The following is a 22,884-nucleotide window of genomic DNA, read 5'->3' on the forward strand; positions in this document are numbered from 1 at the left end:
ATTTAAATTCAGGTTGTAACAAAATGTGGAAAAAGTCAAGGGGTGCGAGTACTTTCTGAAGACACTGTATACAGTTACACGTCATAGTAATAACCTGTAGAAACAGACAGCGGCAAGCTCATATTTTCACACACAAAGGAGTCGTGGCAAACTTGCAGCGACTTGTGAACATCTGGCAAACAATCCTGGGAAATTGTGCAAATTTGCTGTAAACTCCTTATGAATATGCTAATGTTACTTTTTTTTGTTACTTTGTGTTTTAACATTGAAATGCCATATCTACACGTACCAATTCATATACAACTTGGAATTATCTTGCTTCTCACCGAAAACTAAAACATACAAAATGTACTAAACATTCAATGTCTTAACAGAACAAAATAAATCAAACACTTCAAATCATCAGCATGCTAATGAAGAAAAAAGCAAAGACTGAATATTTCCCAAATAAATTGTTTATTTAATATTTATGTAGCAACAACATTTACATGAGAAATATGTGAACACTATGAGGATGTTGACCTTAGGATGTTTAGAGGGGAAACTACAGAATTTACATGAGCCAAGTCATAACTGAGCAATTTGCCATTAACCAATTGAAGCTTAAAAGAGATCAGAATGTGAATTAAAACTAAATATCTAACTTGGTTCAGAACTATAGCCTTTTTGAGTGAACTTTGTAGATGGCAGCCCTGTGGAAGTACATCGTCCAAAGATTTTTGAATACATGCACTGAAACAATCAGAAAACAGAAACAACATTATGGTTACTGAAAGCATTTTCTATTTTGGCATCTTAAAAAAAGGTAGTCAGTGGCTAATGGTCGGGTTTGGCTTTGGAAAAATGGGGTCAGCTGTTAATGTTACCTTGATGTTGCTATGCTCCTCACTGAAACTGGCATTATACAGTTGAAGACAGAAGTTTACATACACCTTAGCCAAATACATTTAAACTCAGTTTTTCACAATTCCTGACATTTAATCCTAGTAAAGATTCGCTGTTTTAGGTCAGTTAGGATCACCACTTAATTTTAAGAATAAGAAATGTCAGAAAAATTGTGGTTTATTTCAGCTTTTATTTCTTTCATCACATTCCCAGTGGGTCAGAAGTTTACATACACAATTAGTATTTGGTAGTAATGCCTTTAAATGGTCTAATTTGGGTCATTTCCTTCAAACATAACGATGGTCATTATGGCCAAACAGTTTTTTTTTGTTTTATCAGACCAGAGAACATTTCTCTAAAAAGTACAATCTTTGTCCCCATGTGCAGTTGCTAACCGTAGTCTGGCGTTTTTATGGCAGTTTTGGAGCAGTGACTTCTTCCTTGCTGAGAGGCCTTTCAGGTTGTCGATTTCGGACTCGTTTGACTGTGTATATAGATACTTTTGTACCCGTTTCCTCCAGCATCTTCACAAGGTCCTTTGATGTTGTTCTGGGATTGATTTACACATTTTGCAACAATGTACGTTCATCTCTAGGAGACAGAAAGCATTCCCTTCCTGAACGGTATGACGGCTGCGTGGTCCCATGGTGTTTATACTTGAGTACTATTATTTGTACAGATGAACGTGGTACCTTCAGGCGTTTGGAAATTTCTCCCAAGGATGAACCAGACTTGTGGAGGTCTACAATTTTTTTCTGAAGTCTTGGCTGATTTCTTTTGATTTTCCCATGATGTCAAGCAAAGGAGGCATCGAGTCTGAAAGGTAGGCCTTGAAATTCATCCACAGGTACACCTCCAATTGGCTCAAATTATGTCAATTAGCCTATCAGAAGCTTCTCGAGCCATGACATCATTATAAGTGAAATAATAGGTCTGTAAACAATTCTTGGAAAAATGACTTGTGTCATGCACAAGAACCAACTTGCCAAAACTATAGTTTGTTAACAAGAAATGAATGGAGTGGTTGAAAAACGAGTTTTAATGACTCCAACCTAAGTGTATGTAAACCTCTGACTTCAACTGTATATACAGTATTTTACTAAATTTGCTAAATGGCATATATATATATATATATAAACTGGGACATAGGCCTACTAAAGCTAACTTCAAGTGAATGTATAGCAAACTATTCCGAGAGCAGGGATTCCCCAACCCCCCTCTCCCCCTTTTAACGTTTGAAAAATGTCATGTTTTGACACCCATTTCCTGCAATTCCATTTAATAATAATAACAATAATAAAGAAAGAATCTACACACAATCTCCCCATATGAAATGTTATTCCACTACCAATTTTTTTTATGATAATTTATATGAAATCTCAATTTAATTATAAATATTTTCTAACATAAAGTGAATAAAAATATAAATTCTATTAGTCACATGCGCCGAATACAACAGGTGTGAAACGCTTACTTACGAGCCCCTAACCAACAATGCAGTACAAAACATACGGATAAGAATAAGAAATAAAAGTAACAAGTAATTAAAGAGCAGCAGTAAAATAACAATAGCGAGACTACATACAGGGTGGTACCAGTACAGAGTCAATGTGCGGCACCAGTTAGTTGAGGTAATATGTACATGTAGGTAAAGTTATTAAAGCGACTAAGCATAGATAACAACAGAGTAGCAGCGGTTGTAAAAGAGGAGAGGCAGGGCAATGCAAATGGTCTGTGTAGCCATTTGATTAGATGTTCAGGAGTCTTATGGCTTAGGGGTAGAAGCTGTTGAGAAGCCTCTTGGACCTAGACTTGGCGCTCCGGTAGTGCTTGCCGTGCAGTAGCAGAGAGAACAGTCTATGACTAGGTTGGCTGGAGTCTGACCATTTTTAGGGCATTCCTCTTGACACCGCCTGGTATAGAGGTCCTGGATGGCAGGAAGCTTGGCCCCAGTGATGTACTGGGTCGTTCGCACTACCCTCAGTAGTGCCTTGCGGTCGAAGGCTGAGCAGTTGCCATTACCAGGCAGTGATGCAACCATGCTCTCTGGTGCAGCTGTAGAACCTTTTGAGGATCTGAGGACCCATGCCAAATCTTTTCAGTCTACTAAGGGGGAATATGTTGTCATGCCCTCTTCATGACTGTCTTGGTGTGCTTGGACCATGATAGCTTGTTGGTGATGTGGACACCAAGGAACTTGAAGATCTCAACCTGCTCCACTGCAGCCCTGTCAATGAGAATGGGGGCGTGCACTCGGTCTGAGCACGCACCCCTGAGGGGACCCTGTGTTGAGAAGCAGTGTGGCAGATGTGTTGTTGCCTACCCTTACCACCTGGGGTGGCCCATCAGGAAGTCCAGGATCCAGTTGCAAAGGGAGGTGTTTAGTCCCAGGGTCCTTAGATTATTGATGAGCTTTGAGGGCACTATGGTGTTGAACGCTGAGCTGTAGTCAATAAATAGAATTCTCACATTGGTGTTCCTTTTGTCCATGTGGAGAAGGGCAGTGTGGAGTGCAATAGAGATCACTTCATCTGTGGATCTGTTGGGACAGTATGCACATTGGAGAGGGTCTAAGATTTCTGGGATAATGGTGTTGCTGTGAGCCATGATCAGCCTTTCAAAGCACTTCATGGCTACAGACGTGAATGCTACGGGTCAGTAGTCATTTAGGCTGGTTATCTTAGTAATTTTGGGCACAGGCATTATGGTGGTCTGCTTAAAACATGTTGATATTACAGACTGACATGGAGAGGCTGAAAATGTCAGTGAAGACACTTGCTAGGTCTCACATCGGTTGTAGAGTGTCATCACACAGTCTTCCGGAACAGCTGGTGCTCTCATGCATGTTTCAGTGTTATTTGCCTTGAAGCGAGCATAGAAGTAGTTTAGCTCATCTGGTAGGCTTGTGTCACTGGACAGCTCTTGGCTGTGCTTCCCTTTGTAGTCTGTCATGGTTTGCAAGCCCTGCCACATCCGACGAGCGTCAGAGCCGGTGTAGTACAATTCAATCTTAGTCCTGTATTGATGCCTTGCCTGTCTGATGGTTCGTCAAAGGGCATAGCAGGATTTCTTATAAGCTTATGGGTTAGAGTCCCGCTCCTTCAAAGCGGCAGCTCTAGCCTTTAGATCAGTGTGGATGTTGCCTGTAATCCATGGCTTCTGGTTGGGGTATGTAAGTACGGTCACTGTGGGGATGACGTCATTGGCTTCTACAGCCAATGACTGATGTGGTGTACTCCTCAATCCCATCAGAAGAATCCCGGAACATATTCCAGTCTGTGCTAGCAAAACATTTCTGTAGCTTAGCATCTGCTTCCTCTGACCACTTTTTTATTGATCTTGTCACTGGTGCTTCCTGCTTTAATTTTTGCTTGTAAGCAGAAAGCAGGAGGATATAATTATGGTCAGATTTGCCAAATGGAGGGCAAGGGAGAGCTTTGTATGCTCTGAGAGCTCTGTGAAGCATAAGATATGTCCCTGTTGGTAGTTTAATCTTCCCGCGTAGGTCATCGATTTTATTCTTCAAAGATTGCACGTTTGCTATAGAATGGAAGGAAGTGGGGGTTTATTCGATCACCTATGAATTCTCAGAAGGCCGCCTGCCCTCTGGCCCCTCTCTCTTTCTCCTCTTCATGCAAATCACCGGGATCTGGGCCTGTTCCCGAGAAAGCAGTATATCATTCGAGTCGGCCTCATCAGACTCATTAAAAGGGAAAAAAGGATTCTGCCAGTCCGTGGTGAGTAATCGCAGTCCTGACGTCCAGAAGTTATTTTCGGTCATAAGAGATGGTAGCGGTAATATTACATACAAAATAAGTTTAAAAAGTAAGTTAACACAACGCAAATGAACAAAACAAAAAAACAAAATCGGTTAGGGACACGTATAAAATGTCTGCCTTCTCCGGCACCATTTGTAATGCAGATCAATCGAACAATTGATAGCGACAGTCACACATTGTATAAGTATAATTTCTTTGACTCCTCGACTTCAGAAGGTCTTACCTCAGCTTCTGAATGTCAGAGACGTACCAAAGATATTCCCATGTGCAGAGTCACATCTTCCTCAGGCATTTAACCACCTGTTTTTAGCCTAAAGCATAGCGCATTTATGCATCGTTTTAAAAATCGGTATAACCAAAACATAAATTATTCGTAAAAAATATATTGTTCCCTCAAATCAGGGAAGGTCCCGCACCCTCCCACAAAACATTGGTGCCCCCTGTCTTAGAGAGCCACATACAATATTTTTCTACAGCCAAGCCTCAACACAATTGATTCAAACTAATCAACTAATTATGATCTTCAATCTAGACTTAATCATTAAGAGCCAGTCGCCTACTAGTATTCTCTTCTTCCTGACTAAGGTGTACGAGGCTTGGGCAGAAGAAATATGGCAATTCATATTATTTTTCCAAAATGAATTAAAGAACTTACATCTAAAAGTTATGCATGCAAGAAGCCTTGACCCGGTGCACACATTTCTCTGACCTCAGTTCGATTGAAGGCCTCAGTCTTTTTGACTTGTAACTGATTGCTTCTAGAAAGAAACAACACATGATCAGGATGAGCTAGTTACTAGTTTAAAGCAATGAAAGATCCAATTGTTACAAATTCATATATAGACTACATTTACGAGAATAATACATGCATTTGCTTACCTTATCAACCTTGAAGATGATACTCATTAATCACTCAAACGTGTTATGAGTGAGTACACCACAAACATCTCTTCAGGGTGTTGATGTATCCTTTTCCCACACCACAGGTAGTGAAAGGGTATCCATCTGCAAAAGTGAAGTTTTGCTTTGATGTCAAGTCAGCTCATATTGTTGTGCTAACTAACATGCTTCTGAATAGTTACACTAGCATATTGACAGCATCTTATTGGTACAGCAACTTATTCACCCCAAATATATAGCTAAGTGTTGAGGCAAATCATTAGTTAGCTAGCTAGCTAGCTAAAGTTCTCACATTTCAACTTTTAAGTTATTAGCTACATCAAACCAATGAGAATGCCGAAGTCACGTCAGAAAATGTTTTGCCTGGGTGTAATGTAATATGGGAGGACCCGGCAAGCCAGACAATTCCCTAGAATGTAAACAGAAATAACTTCAAAATGTATAACTTCAAATTAAACCAAATTGTCTGCACTCATGACTACTGGTTTCAATGACATTTTCTGCCAACTTACAAGCAAAGACTTTATGAATGTATTTACAAACAAATTGCAAGGTTGCTAGCAACTAGCCTGCTAACATTAGTCCTACTGACATGCTAACGTTAGCCCTACCAGCCTGCTAATGTTAAGTTACCTCTGCATAAGTCAGCCAGTTAATATCAACAGCTAGCTTAAAGCTACCTTAAAGTAAACCAACGTTTTGGAAATACATAATGCCATTAACCAGTTATCAAAGAATGATCGCTATATGAAGTTATCCAGCCAGCTACCGTTAGCCATTTAGACAACATGCTATTAGCCTAGCCAACCACCACGGTTTTGGTCGGCAAGCCAGAGCCCAACAACTGGAAACCAGCTAGAACACAACTAAAACATGATGCAAGGAGAGAGCAAAGACTTACAGATTAATTGCTGGGGCCCATCCGATGGGAAAACTTATTTTTAAAAGAGTGCAGCCTGAGTTAGCTACCAAAGCAAGGGGGAGGCATGCAATTCACCAGGCTGAGGGAGAATGAGGAAAGTCTAATAGCTATAGCGAGAAAAATCTAAAATAGATAGACGTCAGATATCTCGCGCGCTAATACTAAGCCACGGTGGAAAAAGAAACAAAAGTCCAGTAGCCCACTTCACAGAGAAAATGCAGAAAAGTTGACAAAACAAAAAGGAGAACAGATGAAGTACTACACAATTACTGCAGGTATGATGTTCTCCTTTTGTGCCCATGGCAAGAAGGCCCCAGAGCCTGCTGTGCTAACACAGCCACAAAGTTTGATAAGCATGAGGATGCTGCATGTCTCCCCCCCACAAAGCGCCTCAGCCAAGCGCACGCCTGTCAAAAGACAGGGAAAAAGCAGGCGCTTGCCGTGAAGGTGCTTATCGATTAAAATAGCATAGTGAGAGAATGTGTTACCGTGGCGAAGAAATGAAATGAGAAGTAAAGTTGTAGTGGAAACTAGGTAAGCCCTACACTCGTTTTTAGTCGGGGGGTGAGGATGTTGGACCAATGCTACCTGAAAATCTGTTTAATGTCTCGAGGAAAATCGGGAATGTGTTGGAGGAATGTGTGGAGTCAAAAGAAGTGGTCTTTAGATTTGTGTGTCTGCGGCAGAGAAGAAGCATGTTTTAAGACAAAAAGATATTAGGGTGGAATGTTTACTGTTTGGATTTTCAAAGCATGGTGCCTATCAAGGGGGTTATTTCTGGGGTGGCGCAAGAATTATGTGGACACCCCTTCAAATTAGTGGATTTGGCTATTTCATCCACACCATTGCTGACAGGTGTATAAAATAGAGTACATAGCCATTAATCTCCATAGACAAACATTGGCAGCAGGATGACCTTACTGAAGAGCTCAGTGACCTTCAACGTGTGTCCGCCATGAAATGCCACCTTTTCAACAAGTCAGTTAGTCAAATTTCCTCCCTGCTAGAGCCGTCCCGGTCAACTGTAAGTGCTGTTATTGTGAAGTGGAAACCTCTAGGCGCAACAACAGCTCAGCCGAAGTGGTAGGCCACACAACCTCACAGAATGGGACCGCAGAGTGCTGAATAGTCTATCCTCGGTCATAACACCCAATACCAAGTAGCCGAGCAGCCGCACACAAGCCTAAGATCAGCATGCGCGATGCCAAGTGTCGGCTGGAGTGTTGTAAAGCTCGTCACCATGACGAATCAAGCTTCACCATCTGGCAGTCGGACGGACGCCAGGAGAACACCACCTGCCCCAATGCATAATGTCAACTGTAAAGTTTGGTGGGGGAGGAATAATAGTCTGGGGCTGTTTATGGCTCGGGCTAGGCCCCTTAGTTGGTAGTAGCGCCGAGTGGAGGCTCCTCATAGGAGGAAGGGAAGGACCATACTACTCAGTGAATTTCAGAAGAATAAAAATTGTGAAACATAAAAAGTTATCATTTTAAGATAAAAACTTTGGTAATTATATTCAAATGTATTTTAAATTGATAAAACATTGTTTTGCAATGAAGGTCTACAGTAGTCTCAACAGCACTCTGGTGTAGCATCATGGTAAGCTACAGCTAGATCACACTGTAGTGCATTAAACGTGGTGAGTAGTTGACTAAACTGCTTGCTGTACACTGTATTGCATGATTGTAGAGGGTTGACTAGCGCGTTAGCTACTATAACCATGTTGACTATGACGTTAGATAATATGGTGACAATGAAAAAATGTTTTGCCTGGTCACAGACAATTGTTGTATTGTGCTCTGAACTCCACAAACATAGGGAGTGTGTAGATGCGAAAAGGAATTATATATACACACAACAAACAAAGTGATCATTCTGTTTGTATGTGGCTGCTAGGTCTGTGTTCATGTGATCAGGGGTATATTCATTCCAACGATTCTGTTGAAAAATGTTTCTTAAACAGAAGCAAACGGGGATAAACATACCTGAATTTGTCCACTAGGAACTCTTGTTTGTAACTGTTGGACTAAGATTACAACCTAGATCAGCTAGATGCAGTCAAGATTGTGCAAGGCAGTATTTAATAATATGTTACCGTCTGTCACCTTAATTACTCAATTTTCTCAACCTGTACATCTAAATTGTAAACGTTCATTCGTGGGATAGGTGGTAGCAACCTCATAATAGGTTTAGGGAAAACTTGAGTATCATGTAGTAGCCTAAACATATTGCTGTTACATTGAGCTGGGTGAATGGAATATGAATGACAGTCATCCAATATGCTGTAATATAAATAAGGCCGTGCTAAAAAGGAAAAAGGCCTTCCTCATCTTTAAACGGCACCGACCGCCACTGGCAGAGCCACCACGACCAGTGAAGGTTTTTCCAATCAACTGAGGGACTGTGAAATGTTGCATGTTAACAAGGTGGACCTTGTATTATTCATTGCAAATTGTGAAACTGTACAGCACAAGCAGAGAAATTAGAATAATTGTGACTGCAGCTGAACATTTCTTGGGACTTCATGATTTCACAGCAGAGGCCTTGCAAGAAATCCTGTTGCTGAATGTTCCACCCTCACAGACCCCCTGGGCCTGTGTAGGGATGTATTTTGGAATGGACTGATTGAATAAGTGTGATGGATTGTGTTTGCTAACATGTCTTTTGTATGATGTTGTTTTCCCTCTCTCCCACAATGGATGTTTATTTTCTCGTTCAATACCCCGTCCAGCTGGTGGCGGTAATGCACCATTAATATTTGATGCCAACTGCCATTAAACCCCATCAAAGACAGTGACGCGTGCTGAGACTGGCATCAAAATAATAGAGAAAATACAATTGAACTAATTCAAGTACCCACATTTTTGTTAAAGGTTTTAACTTTTAATTTGGCTTATTATTGTTTGGAAATGTACAAACATAATGTGTGGTAACTGTTTATGACTGGCTTGAAAAACAGAGTGTGTTACATAGAGCCATCATCGTGCACAACATGAGTGCCATGCACAATCATAATTCATTTCTAAAGGCTTTCCCCCAAAACTTCCCCAATTAAATGTTGACTGCAAAGAAAGCATACCTAGCAGATTGATATGATGGTTTATATCAATCAGGTGGGCATTCGTTTGTTTTGCAAACTCTCCCATCACATGTCTAGTAGCCTACAGAAACAACCTAGCCAAACAATGGTTAATTGAGAGGTGGGAAGTTGAATTAAAAGGGGAACTGAGGTGCACAGTTGAATAAAAAGAGAACTACACCTATTTTTATAAATGTTTTACTGATGTGGTTTAAGAATTGTTGTGGATAGAGAACAACCAATGTTCTAGTTTTTAGAGAAAAAAATTGTGAAAAAAAGAAATTGATTTTTTTTTTTTTTAATCTGCCGTTTTCCATATAGGTCTTTATGATGAATCAATGACATTATTTTAAATAGCCTGACAGAAGTTAAACAGCTCTAAAATACACTTTTTATTGCATTTTATTTAATTGTGTGTGGCATTTACAATCAAATTTTATTTAGATTTTTACAGGTTCAAAGCTCAAAAAGTTGCAGAATGGCTCCTTAAAAAGTGCTGTACATGCTACACATTAAGATGCAATAAGGTAGAAGAACGAGTCCAATCCTCTCCGAAAATAAATAGTGGAACTAGAAAGCCAATTTGTAAATCGCTCTGGATAAGAGCGTCTGCTAAATGACTTAAATGTAAATGTGAGAACCAGCATGAAGATTAAAGACCCTAAAAAAATGTGGAATATTTAACAAAGGACAAAACAGACATGATGTCTCTTGCTGATAGTATCCTAAAAAAAGAGGAACATTCATGCAAAGAAAGGGAGAAGGCAGAAAAGTCTTTCCCAGAGAATGCGGGAGATGAGAGCAAAGCGAGGAGAGGAAGAGAAACACTTCACAGAATAGCAGAAAAAGAAGAATGCAAAGACAGCTTTAAAAAAATGTGAACAGAGAGCAGCTAGGTCAAAAGAGCATGAAAGAGAAATCAAAAAGACAGGGAAAATATGGTCAGAACAAAGAACAGGCAAAGCAGGTGAAAGCACAAGAGAAATTAGAGGCAGAGAGGATTCGTCTCAAGGAACTAGAGAATAAATTAGAGGAACAGAAAAAGCAACATTCTGAAAGAGCCTTGCAGACAGCAAAGCAAGATGTACGGGGTCCATCTGCTAGAAGGATGACCCTTCAAAAGGGCTAAAGCCTGTATTCCAAAACAGGCAGCACAGTATGTCACTACTACCATGGCCCCTTATTGACAAAGCAGCTATTTTCTGTCAGAAAAACATCAGAACCACAGAGGGGAAGTTGGAAGTGGCAGTTGTTGAAGCAGTAGCCAATGGCCTGTCAGAGTTTAGACAATCTCCAACTAGAAAGGCTTTGGCTTGTTCACTGATTATGATCTTGAAATACAAACTACAGAGACAGTTTGCAAAATGATTTGGGGTCAGTAGAAAACTTTTAAAGGTAAGCTTTAAAAAAAACAAGAGATTGACAGAGCCTCAGCAGTGGAAAAATGATATGAAGCAGTTTCAAAATGCCAGATAAGAAAAAGGTGAGCAAGAAGTCTGGGAAGGCTACCAGCTTTCTTGACCCCTCCACTGCACTAAAATGTCTCAAAGCCAACCATGGTATCTCAATAGGAGCTGCTATATTTCACAGATTTGGACCAAGAACCATTAAGCCACAGAGAAGTGCAACACTTGTGGGTTGCCTCTACGAATACAATGAAAATATCAAAACTGAAATTACAGACAGCGAATCCACACCTGGTGAGCAGACATTCACCAGCCCGCACAACTAGCATCACTACTTTGGACGGTTCTGACCTAGAATATTTGGACTAGAGGTCGACCGATTATGAATTTTCAAAGCCGATACCGATTAATGGAGGACAAAAAAAAGCAGTTACCGATGAAATCGGACTATTTTTTAAAAATGTATTTGTAATAATGACAATTACAACAATACTGAATTAACTTATTTTAACTTAATATAATACATCAATAAAATCAATTTAGCCTCAGATAATGAAACATGTTCAATTTGGTTAAAATAATGCAAAAACAAAGTGTTGGAGACAAAAGTAAAAGTGCAATATATGCTATGTAAGAAAGCTAACGTTTTAAGTTTCTTGCTCAGAACATGAGAACATATGAAAGCTGGTGGTTCCTTTTAACATGAGTCTTCAATATGAGTGAGTCCAAGTAAGAAGTTTTAAGTTGTAGTTATTATAGGACTATACCATTTGTATTTGAATATACCTTTGACTATTGGATGTTCTTATAGGCACTTTAGTATTGCCAGTGTAACAGTATAGATTCCGTAACTCTCCACGCTCCTACCTGGGCTCGAACCAGGAACACAATGACAGCCACCTTCGAAGCAGCGTTACCCATGCAGAGCAAGGAGAACAACTGTATATAAATATTTATTTATATATAAATATTTATTTATATAAATATTTATATATGTCAAGACTATGTTGCATGGGCAGCAGAGAGGGGAGAGGTCAAAGTGTCATCATGTGTAAACATCTTTTACTCCCTACCTTTCCCAGTGGGGAAAGGAGGGTTGCAGTGTCTGGAATCATTCTATGCTCCCTCTAATGTTGTTTCTATCTTAACCTATAGCCTCATTCTCCTCTCCGTGAGCTTGTCCAGGATTGGTTATATTTAGGGTTGGTGGTATCTAAATGACAATTTGATATATATGCCTGTTGATACGGAGGATTGGTTGATGGTTCTGGGGTTTGAGAAAAGAGACAAAGCTTAACGATTTATTATGTCTATGCTGTCTGACTATGTGTGTTCTTTGCTATTAAAGGATCTCAGTTGCATTGTAAGGGGGCTCTCAGAGAATTCACTGAGACACTGAATTTATCTGAGAGTCACAGGATTGTGATAGAGCTCATATAATTAAAGATGAACTTTTATAACTAACTCTGACTTGTGTGTGGTTTGCTCCCATGAGTTGGTAAATAGAGGAAATTTCCATGACAACCCCTTAATGACAATAATTCACACCACTGAGTCAATACTTTGTAGAAGCACCTTTGGCAGCAATTACAGCTGTGAGTCATTCTGGGTAAATTTGAAAGATTTCCACATCTGGATTGTGCAACATTTGCCCAGGAACATTTACGGTCTTCTTGGCAAGCATCTCTCCCGTGTGTTTAAGGTTATTGTTCTGCTGAAAGGTAAATTAATCTCCCAATGTCTGCTGGAAAGCAGACTGAAGACGTTTTCCACTAGGATTTTACCTGTGCTTATTTTTTTATCCTGGAAAACTCCCCAGTCCTTAACAATTACAAGCATACCCATAACATTATTTAGCCACCACTATTCTTGAAAATATGGAGAGTGGTACTCAGTAAAGTGTTGTATTGGATTTGCCCCAAACACAACAATGTCTATTCAGGACAAAAAGTTAATTGCTTTCCCACATTTTTTACATTATTACTTTAGTGCCTTGATGCATGTTTTGGAATATTTTTTATTCTGTACAGGCTGTCTTTTCACCCTGTCAGTTATGTCAGTATTGTGAAGTAACTACAATGTTGTTGATCGATCCTCAGTTCTCCCATCACAGCCATTAAACTCTGTTTTAAAACTCACCATTGGCCTCTTGGTGAAATCCCTGAGTGGTTTCCTTCCTCTCCAGCAACTGAGTTAGGAAGGACGCCTGTATCTTGTAGTGACTGGGTGTATGTATACACTATCCAAAGTGTAATTGATAACTTCACCATACTAAAAAGACATATTCAATATCAGCTGTTTTAATTTTTACTCATCTACCAATAGGTGTCCTTTGTGAAGCATTGGAAAACCTCCCTGGTCTTTGTGGTTGAAATTCACTGCTTGACTGAGGGACCTTACAGATAATTGTAAGTGTGGGGTCTAAAGATGAGGTACTCATTCAAAAAGTTATTAACTCAAGACTTTTCAGCCTTTTATTAAAATGTTAACCATTTCGAAAAACATACTTCCACTTTGACATTATGGGGTATTGTGTGTAGGCCAGTGACAAAAAAAAACTCAATATAATCCATTTTAAATTCAGGCTGTAACAACAAAATGTGGAAAAGGTCAAGGGGTGTGAACAGTTTCCGAAGGAACTGTATCTCTAATACGCGTGGGAATACTTTGGAACATATTTCCTCAATTAAAATCACTTCGAGCTGATTTGCTAATGTTTTTTATAGTATTTTATGTTCAACAACATAAAAACAAAAAATAAATAATTGTATATATTTTTTGCTCAGAATATTTGGGAGACCAAATAAAATCACTGTGGGCTGCTAGTTGGGGAACCCTGGTCTATAATCTAGATATGTAGAGCTGATTAGATTATTAATCTGTTAACGAACCGTTTGCAAGGTCCTCTTGTTGAAGTCATTGCGTCACCTAAACTGTAGCTGTATATATTCAATAATAAATTAAACAAATGTTGTACCTTATAATACTCTTTCATAAAGCAAATAAGTAACATAGCTGTGGTAATGCTAAAGTTAAAAAAGCACTCGTTGTTACTACTTCAGTCACCAGCTGGGGTGTGACATCACCAAATTGTCCAGATGCTGATGAATTATTCAAATGGAGATATGAAACTCTTCAAACCAGTTGCATGTTTTCATTGTGAAACGCTTAAATAGATTCATAAATCAAATAATAAGATTACATTCTGTATTGTCGCCTCATATGCCCCCTAGTGACTGACTGGGCTGTCTCAGTGGCTGCAGTAAATAGAGGTTTTACTGCTGTAAGAGATATTTAATCAACTTCAGCACTCTGCTTCGGTACATCAAATATTCACATGAAAATGATTGTGTAACCATAAACAACAATAAAATTGCCACTATTTTACCTCCTGTTGTCTTCAGCAACTCATCCCTCATCTCCAATGTTGTCAGGAGGAAGTTGCTGGACAGGCATTCATATATATCTGGACCACAGCAGCCTGGTGTCTGCATGGAGCTCCCGTGTGCCCTACTGAACAAATGCATGTCCGCAGTATAGGCCTGGCCTGGTGTGGTGCCCTTCACCCTCTACTGCTTCTCCGCACACCTGACAGACATTAGGAGAAAGAAGATAGACAGCTTATAATAGAAGATACAACAAATCATAAAAGACCACATAATATTTAAAAAATGTATTACAAACCTGTATTTCATCACTATTTACCTGCTCAATGTCAGATGGGTTGACGCTACTATCCTGTGCCAGAAAATGTGAGTGCTGGAACATTTCCCAGCGGCCAAGGACAATGTCCGTCACCCATGCCTCATCGTAAGCCTTCAGGCGCAGGGAGATTTAACACTTTCGTCCTCTGGAGGAGTTAACCCTTAAGGATCCGCATGCTGCCTTATTGGTGTCACTCCCTCAGGTTGGCAGCTCCTCCCGATAGCTGAATGCCCAACACTCTAGACGAGTGAACAGTCAATGGAAGTAGGTCGTGAATTTCTTGTACCTGTAATTAAGAGTAAAATATGTACTTGAACTATCACAGACTGGTTACAAACTATAAAAGGGAAAATGTATCCCAAATAACAACATATCCCAAACAAGGACTGGGTCAATTTAAATGAGAAAATACTAAAACTGAATAGTTACTGAGAATAAACCATATTATAGGTGCAGTCTATTATTATCATTATCTGTTCAGGGGCGGCAGCGTAGCCTAGTGGTTAGAGCGTTGGACTAGTAACCGGAAGGTTGCGAGTTCAAACCCCCAAGCTGACTAGGTACAAATCTGTCGTTCTGCCCCTGAACAGGCAGTGTTCCCAGGCAGTCATTGAAAATAAGAATGTATTCTTAACTGACTGGTTAAATAAAGGTTAAAAAAAATAAAAATTATACTGTTATACTACACTAATCTGGCTACAAATGTGTTTTGATCTGCCTTGCTGATAGAGGGGCTCAACTATCTCTTCCCTGTCATACATGATGTCTTTGGGACAGCGAAGAGGGTCTGCCTGTCTCTCAGGTCTATGCCTCTCCACAGCCACACTGCCTGGAGTAGGTGGAAGGTGCAGAGGAGCAGTTTGGACCCTGGAAATGGCCTCCCTAATGCTCCCCTCTCTGCCTTGCAGTCATCTGTAATGAGGCGAGGATCAGCCTGACCACTCCCTGCAAAGGAATCCTCCCTAAGGATGTCCTTCAACAGTTGAAGACTGTTGCCTCATCCTCAGATTGAATAAGGAAACCCCAAGGGGGAGACCGCCAGCACAGATGTGGGTAAGAGAAGAAAAAAAGTAAACCTCTGCAGTTCTGTTGTTCCATGTTCCCAGAGAAATCAATGAAGCAGAGCTCCTCACTGTGTCTGGTCTGATGGACACGCTTCATCAGTGGGGAATAGACAGCCACGTGAGGTGTTCTTACAGAGCTCCTCACTGTGTCTGGCCTGATGGACACGCTTCATCAGTGGGGAATAGACAGCCACGCGAGGTGTTCTTACAGAGCTCCTCACTGTGTCTGGCCTGATGGACACGCTTCATCAGTGGTGAATAGACAGCCACGCAGGGGTTCTTACAGAGCTCCTCACTGTGTCTGGCCTGATGGACACACTTCATCAGTGGGGAATAGACAGCCACGCAGGGGTTCTTACAGAGCTCCTCACTGTGTCTGGCCTGATGGACACAGTTAATCAGTGGGGAATAGACAGCCACGCGAGGTGTTCTTACAGAGCTCCTCACTGTGTCTGGCCTGATGGACACGCTTCATCAGTGGTGAATAGACAGCCACGCAGGGGTTCTTACAGAGCTCCTCACTGTGTCTGGCCTGATGGACACGCTTCATCAGTGGGGAATAGACAGCCACAAGAGGTGATCCTACAAGAGGTTCTCTATCTTGGCCCAGATATCGCCAGCACCTAAGAATATACTCCTCAACATGCCTCTCAGGCCCATTCTGTTCCCCATATGCCTGCCTGAACACACTGTGGTACAATCTGTGCAAAAAGTAAAAGTAGCACAATGATGTGTCCACAAGTTCACTACTAATACTGTAAAACATACCACGATACAAAAGGAAATTATGATAATCATCATAACACAAGACTGTCCTGAATTCTAAAAATATCACCCAGTTTCTTAGGCACCTTCCCTAACTTACCGGTAGCAGAACTGAAGGTCTGGACAGAGGGATCGGTTTGCCGTGGTGAAGATGTAGTCCTCTCCGTCGTTCTTCAGGACTGTCAGGGCAGACCTCGATTGTAACTTACTGTATTGGCTGATGTAACTGGATGAAGTTGATGATCTGCTCAGATGCGGACTGTCCTTTTGCAGGCACGTTCTGACCCCCCCATACACACACACACTATATCAGCATTGACTGTAACTTAAATGGATATAGTTGTATTGAATGTGTAAGAAATAGCTATGCAAAGGGCCAGATGGGTAACCATTCACAATAACTGCAGTTCGTTATTAGCCTACTCAGTCAATAAGCACCAGCCGGACAGACTATCTAGCTAAATTAGCTACAGAAAGTACTGTATAAATCTCACCTTTCTGCAGCAGGTACCTCTGGCCGGGCAGCTTCATCTTGTAGCTGGTCGAGGGACTAACTTACTTCCACTAGCTACTACTAGCTAACATGACTATAGCCAGTAGCGGCTAGCTAGCCAGCCTGCTAGCTTGCTACCAGTCAGCAGTAACGTTAGCCAGCTAATGCTAGCTATCCAGGTGGTGCAAGCAACTATGTTCAGTTGTTGTAGAGTTCGTCCTATTGGCATGCTAACTTCATGATAAGTTAAGCACCTTAGCTAACATTCCAAGTTGTATCTTCCTGGCTGTCACAAAATTGCTTAATCCTTTCTCTGTCCTGCCCGAAACGTCTTCTACGGCATCTTGGCGACCACACAATTTAATGTGCATACCGACAACAACTACACGGGATGGAAACAGGATCCCCCCCCCAAAATTAAAAAAATATACCTTTTCTGTTAACAATAAATGAATGAAACAGATCTGATCCCTACACAGGCTCAATGGGAACCTGGGAGGGCAGGTCTTCCCGCTCCAGTACCTCTTGCAAGTCTTCAGATGTAAAATCCTTGAGTCCCAAAAACTTTTCTGCCACAATAATGTACAGTTGTTTTTTTTGTTATTTATGACTTGTGCTCTACAATTTGTAACTGTGGCAATGAACTCAAAAAAACAAAAACAAAAATCACATTTTTAAAGACACACAGCGTTTATTCTGTCTGACAGCAAACATTTACTACAGGCTGTGGTGTTTCCACTACCATATCTTCACTAGCATCACTTGTTTCCTCAATTATTTTAATCGCCTCCGCATAAGCGATTCGATTTGACCGCTTTAACACTTGCCACCTCAATTTCCTTCACCCTTACATGGCACTCCAGGAACATGATCCCTACCACAATTGCAATACCGTTCTCCTTCTGCAATATACCGTTCTCCTTCTGCACACCGTTCTTCACTATACTGTTAGTCTGCACACACTTGAAACATGGCAAAATCCTTTACAATTCTTAAACGGCAGTGGTTTTTGGACGAAAGTTCTTACGGCGTATCTTACGTAACCAAGCTTCACATGCGTAGGTATTTGCTCTTTATAAATAAATAAAAAACAGGACCGAAAGACTTCCTTCTTTCCCCCCCATTCACCCAGCGGGTCAGACACCGGGCACCAGGAATTCTCTTCATGTATTCAACATGACCATCCGTCGTCATCCATGACTCCTTTGACGAGCGCTCTACTCCTGCTTCTTCTTCTGTGGATTTTATATGGCGGTTGGCAACCAACTTTCAGGTGCATTACCACCACCAAATTGATTGGAGTTTGGACCAGAGACAGTGAAGGTCTAAATCATACCCAATAATCTCATCTCCCTAAGGAAACGAAATACATAAATAATACTACAGCCCCTGAAGATTTCCCCAGTTCATTTAACCCCATTATTCCTCAAATCTAATAACAATCAATCAACCCTTTCCCTCACATATTCCTTGCACTGAAACTGAACATGTTTTCAACTGTCTCCATCTCCTCCTGACAATGATCACACCCCCCAGTCTAATGTTTCCCTACGAATTTCAATGTACTATTTAGCCTTGTGTGTCCCAGTCTCAGCCTTGTGACTACACTTTCCTCCCTTCGACCTGAGGACCTCCCTGCCACCAACTTTTCCTGAATCTTATACAGGTGACTTCCCTTTTTCTCCCTGATTCCACAACTCTTGCCATTTGTTTTTAACCACTGTTCTTATTAACCCCTTGGCTTCTGCTTTACTGATTGACAATTCCATCTCAACACTGGGATGTTTAAGAGCCTGCTTGGTGATAACATCCACCCCCTCATTCCCCTCTACTCCCACATGAGCTGGTACCCAGAGGAACATCACAAATACCACCATCTGTTTCACCCTATACAAACACTGCAAAACCTCATACAACACATCCTGTCTGCTCTGAGACACAAATTAATTTAAGCTCATCAATGCTGCACAGGAGTCAGAGCAGATGACTACTCTGTCTGGCCTCACCTCCTCCACCTACTCTGCAGCCAATAGTATGGCCAACAACTCCATTGTGTAAACAGATAAATGATCCGTGGCTCTTTTTGTCACTGCCACCTTAAACTCAGGAACACCAAAAGCTGCACCTGTCATGCCTGTTTTAGGGTCCTTAGATCCATCTGGATGGATCTAAAAAAGCATAGTACTGTGTTCTTAAATGTTCACTTACAACTGAATCTACTCCTTCCTCAACTCTTAGCCTCTCAAGCAACCTTAGATCTATCACTGGCTGAGGGAGAAACCAAGGCAGAATAGCAGGAAGAACCACTGAGGGGCTAAACTCCCTCCCAAACAACCCCAAGCTCTCTCGCCATGCCATTGCCTATCCACCCAAAGCTTGTATTCAGATTTTGTTTGTCCCTATAGCACTCTGCTGCCGACACTGCAGCTTAACCCAGACTAATCAAATACCTGCTATGCACTGTTAATATTATATAAGGCGGCGTGTACTTCCAGGTATGAATTAAACGAAAAATGGGATAAATGTAGTTATTTGTTTTCTGTTACTCGATGCCGAAATTGGACACCATAAACGAAAAAAATAAGCTGATATCCGATTTCCGTTTTCAACTACAATGATTAATTTCCTTGTTTGGCCTTGACAAGCACAAGCCTTGACAAGATAATAAGAAAAAGGAATCATCCATTAGCACATGGACCTTACAGATGTAGTATGTTAATTTGATCACTCTTTTGTTGCTGCAAACTTGTAGTGTATTTTAGCTTTAAAAAAGGTTCTAAAGTTTTAATTTCCACTTTCAATATTTCAGAATTGAATATGCCCCAACGAAAAATGTATCAACACCTACAAACATATCCATTAATTATATTCCACATAATAATTCACATTTCTTGTTACTGCAGGACAATTAACTTGCTGTAGCAAATTGGCTAATATTAAGATCCTACATTGTAAGTCACATCATGTAGTGTAGGAGACAGTAGTCAAATAGAAGCAGACAGTTACATCTTATCGTCAAATCCTGGAAGAAACACCAGCCCTACATATAAGTCGCTTTCACTTAGTCTTTCACCTCATGCTATATCTGTCAAAACCAAATTACTGTATTTTCTAATTCAATTGTGGATGTTCTCTTGCACAGATTAGATATACCACTGCTAAATGCATGAACAGGCTGGTAACCCTGGCGGAGGCTAAATCTGCTCTGTGAGTGACTGTACCTTTGGAGGAGTGATCGTAACCAATCTTCTTAACGGTGTTCCTGACCACCTCCACGAGGTCCACTACACCCTTGGAGGTGACCTCTCCACACAGCATGATCATACCAGTCTTTGTAACAGTTTCTAGTGCAGAAAGAGGTCAGTAATGTTGAGGTGAAAGGTCATTCAGATATGAAATAATGAAAAACAACTATTGATAAAGTCTTGTTTGTCTATTAACATATAAGAGCTTTAGAGAATGTAAAACTGGACAAACTTACCACAAGCCACTTTGGAGTCAGGGTCCAGAGTTAGGTATGCATCAAGGACAGCATCACTTATTTGGTCACACATTTTGTCTGGGGAAAAATTATATGGTTTAATAAATATTGATATCCTATGTGCTAAAAAATTAATATATATTCTGTGTGACAGTAATTAACGTAAAGTCATTTGCATTCATACAGAGCTACTTGAGAGCTCGCCAGTTTGTAGTCCTAAAAATCAGAAATTAGTTACCTCTGGTTCGTTCAGCCATTCCTATGGGGAAAATTAATGGGGCAAGAATGGGGTTATGGGATAAATGCCGAAAATTAGGTCTGAGGTTCACACAGGCTTATGAGATCTACATTTTGTTCTATGAGATCATATCAGTCCGTTAACATGACCTTAATAATAATAATAATAAACTATGAAGCCTTTATGTGCTTGTTTTGATTGAATAAATGCTTCAAAATGCACAAAAAAGGGACATTAGCTGATGAAGATTAGCTCATGGAACAAAACGTATAAGATCTCCTAAGCCTGTGCTTACCACAGACCTTATTTTGGGCGTCTATCCCAAAATCCCATTAATTTCTCCATAGGCTTTGGGCAACAAGACGTGACGGAGTTAGTGCCTACAAAAATACACCATTACTATGGCTCTCTATAGCAAGACCGGCTCCAAGCATAAGCGACATAAGCAGTCGCTTAGGGCCCTAGGCCATTAGGGGGGCCCTCTGACCAAAAAACAAACCACATACATATATACACTGCTCAAAAAAATAAAGGGAACACTAAAATAACATCCTAGATCTGAATGAATGAAATATTCTTATTAAATACTTTTTTCTTTACATAATTGAATGTGCTGACAACAAAATCACACAAAAATTATCAATGGAAATCAAATGTATCAACCCATGGAGGTCTGGATTTGGAGTCACACTCAAAATTAAAGTGAAAAACCACACGACAGGCTGATCCAACTTTGATGTAATGTCATTAAAACAAGTCCAAATGAGGCTCAGTAGTGTGTGTGGCCTCCACGTGCCTGTATGACCTCCCTACAATGCCTGGGCATGCTCCTGATGAGGTGGCGGATGGTCTCCTGAGGGATCTCCTCCCAGACCTGGACGAAAGCATCCGCCAACTCCTGGACAGTCGGTGGATGGAGCGAGACATAATGTCCCAGATGTGCTCAATTGGATTCAGGTCTGGGGAACGGGCGGGCCAGTCCATAGCATCAATGCCTTCCTCTTGTAGGAACTGCTGACACTCCAGCCACATGAGGTCTAGCATTGTCTTGCATTAGGAGGAACCCAGGGCCAACCACACCAGCATATGGTCTCACAAGGGGTCTGAGGATCTCATCTCGGTACCTGATGGCAGTCAGACTACCTCTGGCGAGCACATGGAGGGCTGTGCGGCCCCCCAAAGAAATGCCACCCCACACCATGACTGACCCTCCGCCAAACCGGTCATGCTGGAGGCTGTTGCAGGCAGCAGAACTTTCTCCACGGCGTCTCCAGACTGTCACATGTGCTCAGTGTGAACCTGCTTTCATCTGTGAAGAGCACAGGGCGCCAGTGGCGAATTTGCCAATATTGGTGTTCTCTGGAAGCACAACCCCCACCTGTGGACGTCGGGCCCTCATACCACCCTCATGGAGACTGTTTCTGACCGTTTGAGCAGACACATGCACATTTGTGGCCTGCTGGAGGTCATTTTTCAGGGCTCTGGCAGTGCTCTTCCTTGCACAAAGGCGGAGGTAGCGGTCCTGCTGCTGGGTTATTGCCCTCCCACGGCCTCCTCCACATCTCCTGATGTACTGGCCTGTCTCCTGGTAGCGCCTCCATGCTCTGGACACTACGCTCACAGACACAGCAAACCTTCTTGTCACATCTCGCATTGATGTGCCATCCTGGATGAGGTGCACTACCTGAGCCACTTGTCTCATGCTACCACTGGAGTGAAAGCCCCGCCAGCATTCAAAAGTGACCAAAACATCAGCCAGGAAGCATAGGAACTGAGAAGTGGTCTGTGGTCCACACCTGCCAAACCACTCCTTTATTGGGGGTGTCTTGCTAAATGCCTATAATTTCCACCTGTTGTCTATTCCATTTGCACAACAGCATGCGAAATGTATTGTCAATCAGTGTTGCTTTCTAAGTGGACAGTTTGATTTCACAGAAGTGTGATTGACTTGGAGTTCCATTGTGTTGTTTAAGTGTTCCCTTTATTTTTTTGAGCAGTGTATATATATATTTTTAGGAACTCAGTCGGGGTCTCAACTTACTGTTGAGAGTTAGAATAGTAGAATACACAAGGTGCAAGTTCGAAATGTATTTTTGCATCAGCAATTTTTCTGTTGTTATTTTAGTCACTGACAGTCACTCAATTAGCATTGTCAGTGAAGCAATTT

At 41.2% G+C, this 22,884-nt stretch overlaps 1 protein-coding gene and 1 long non-coding RNA gene across 5 annotated transcripts in view; both read right to left on the reverse strand.

Moving 5' to 3' along the window:
• mat2al (methionine adenosyltransferase II, alpha-like) overlaps positions 1 to 22,884 on the reverse strand; it is a 39,038-nt gene that overhangs the window by 15,103 nt on the left and 1,051 nt on the right. For both annotated transcript variants that reach the window (XM_046304684.1, XM_046304685.1), the window contains exons 2-3: positions 20,480 to 20,557; positions 20,220 to 20,342 (exon numbers count right to left, since the gene is read on the reverse strand). In XM_046304684.1, the coding sequence (XP_046160640.1) occupies positions 20,220 to 20,342; positions 20,480 to 20,557 (201 nt within the window). The remainder of the gene's footprint in view (positions 1 to 20,219; positions 20,343 to 20,479; positions 20,558 to 22,884) is intronic.
• Positions 448 to 20,213, reverse strand: LOC123999185. 3 transcript variants are annotated; one of them, XR_006832402.1, is made up of 8 exons: positions 17,000 to 20,213; positions 16,606 to 16,785; positions 14,677 to 14,962; positions 14,360 to 14,559; positions 5,544 to 5,669; positions 5,320 to 5,422; positions 4,888 to 4,975; positions 448 to 732 (listed from the first exon to the last, which is right to left on the reverse strand). It is a non-coding gene; the product is annotated as an uncharacterized LOC123999185 (long non-coding RNA). The 3 variants fall into 3 exon arrangements; XR_006832401.1 differs by lacking the exon at positions 4,888 to 4,975; XR_006832400.1 differs by lacking the exon at positions 448 to 732 and having other exon boundaries at positions 4,441 to 4,975.

Source organism: Oncorhynchus gorbuscha, linkage group LG16, assembly GCF_021184085.1.
Source record: "Oncorhynchus gorbuscha isolate QuinsamMale2020 ecotype Even-year linkage group LG16, OgorEven_v1.0, whole genome shotgun sequence".
NCBI classification, from domain to species: Eukaryota; Metazoa; Chordata; class Actinopteri; order Salmoniformes; family Salmonidae; genus Oncorhynchus; species Oncorhynchus gorbuscha.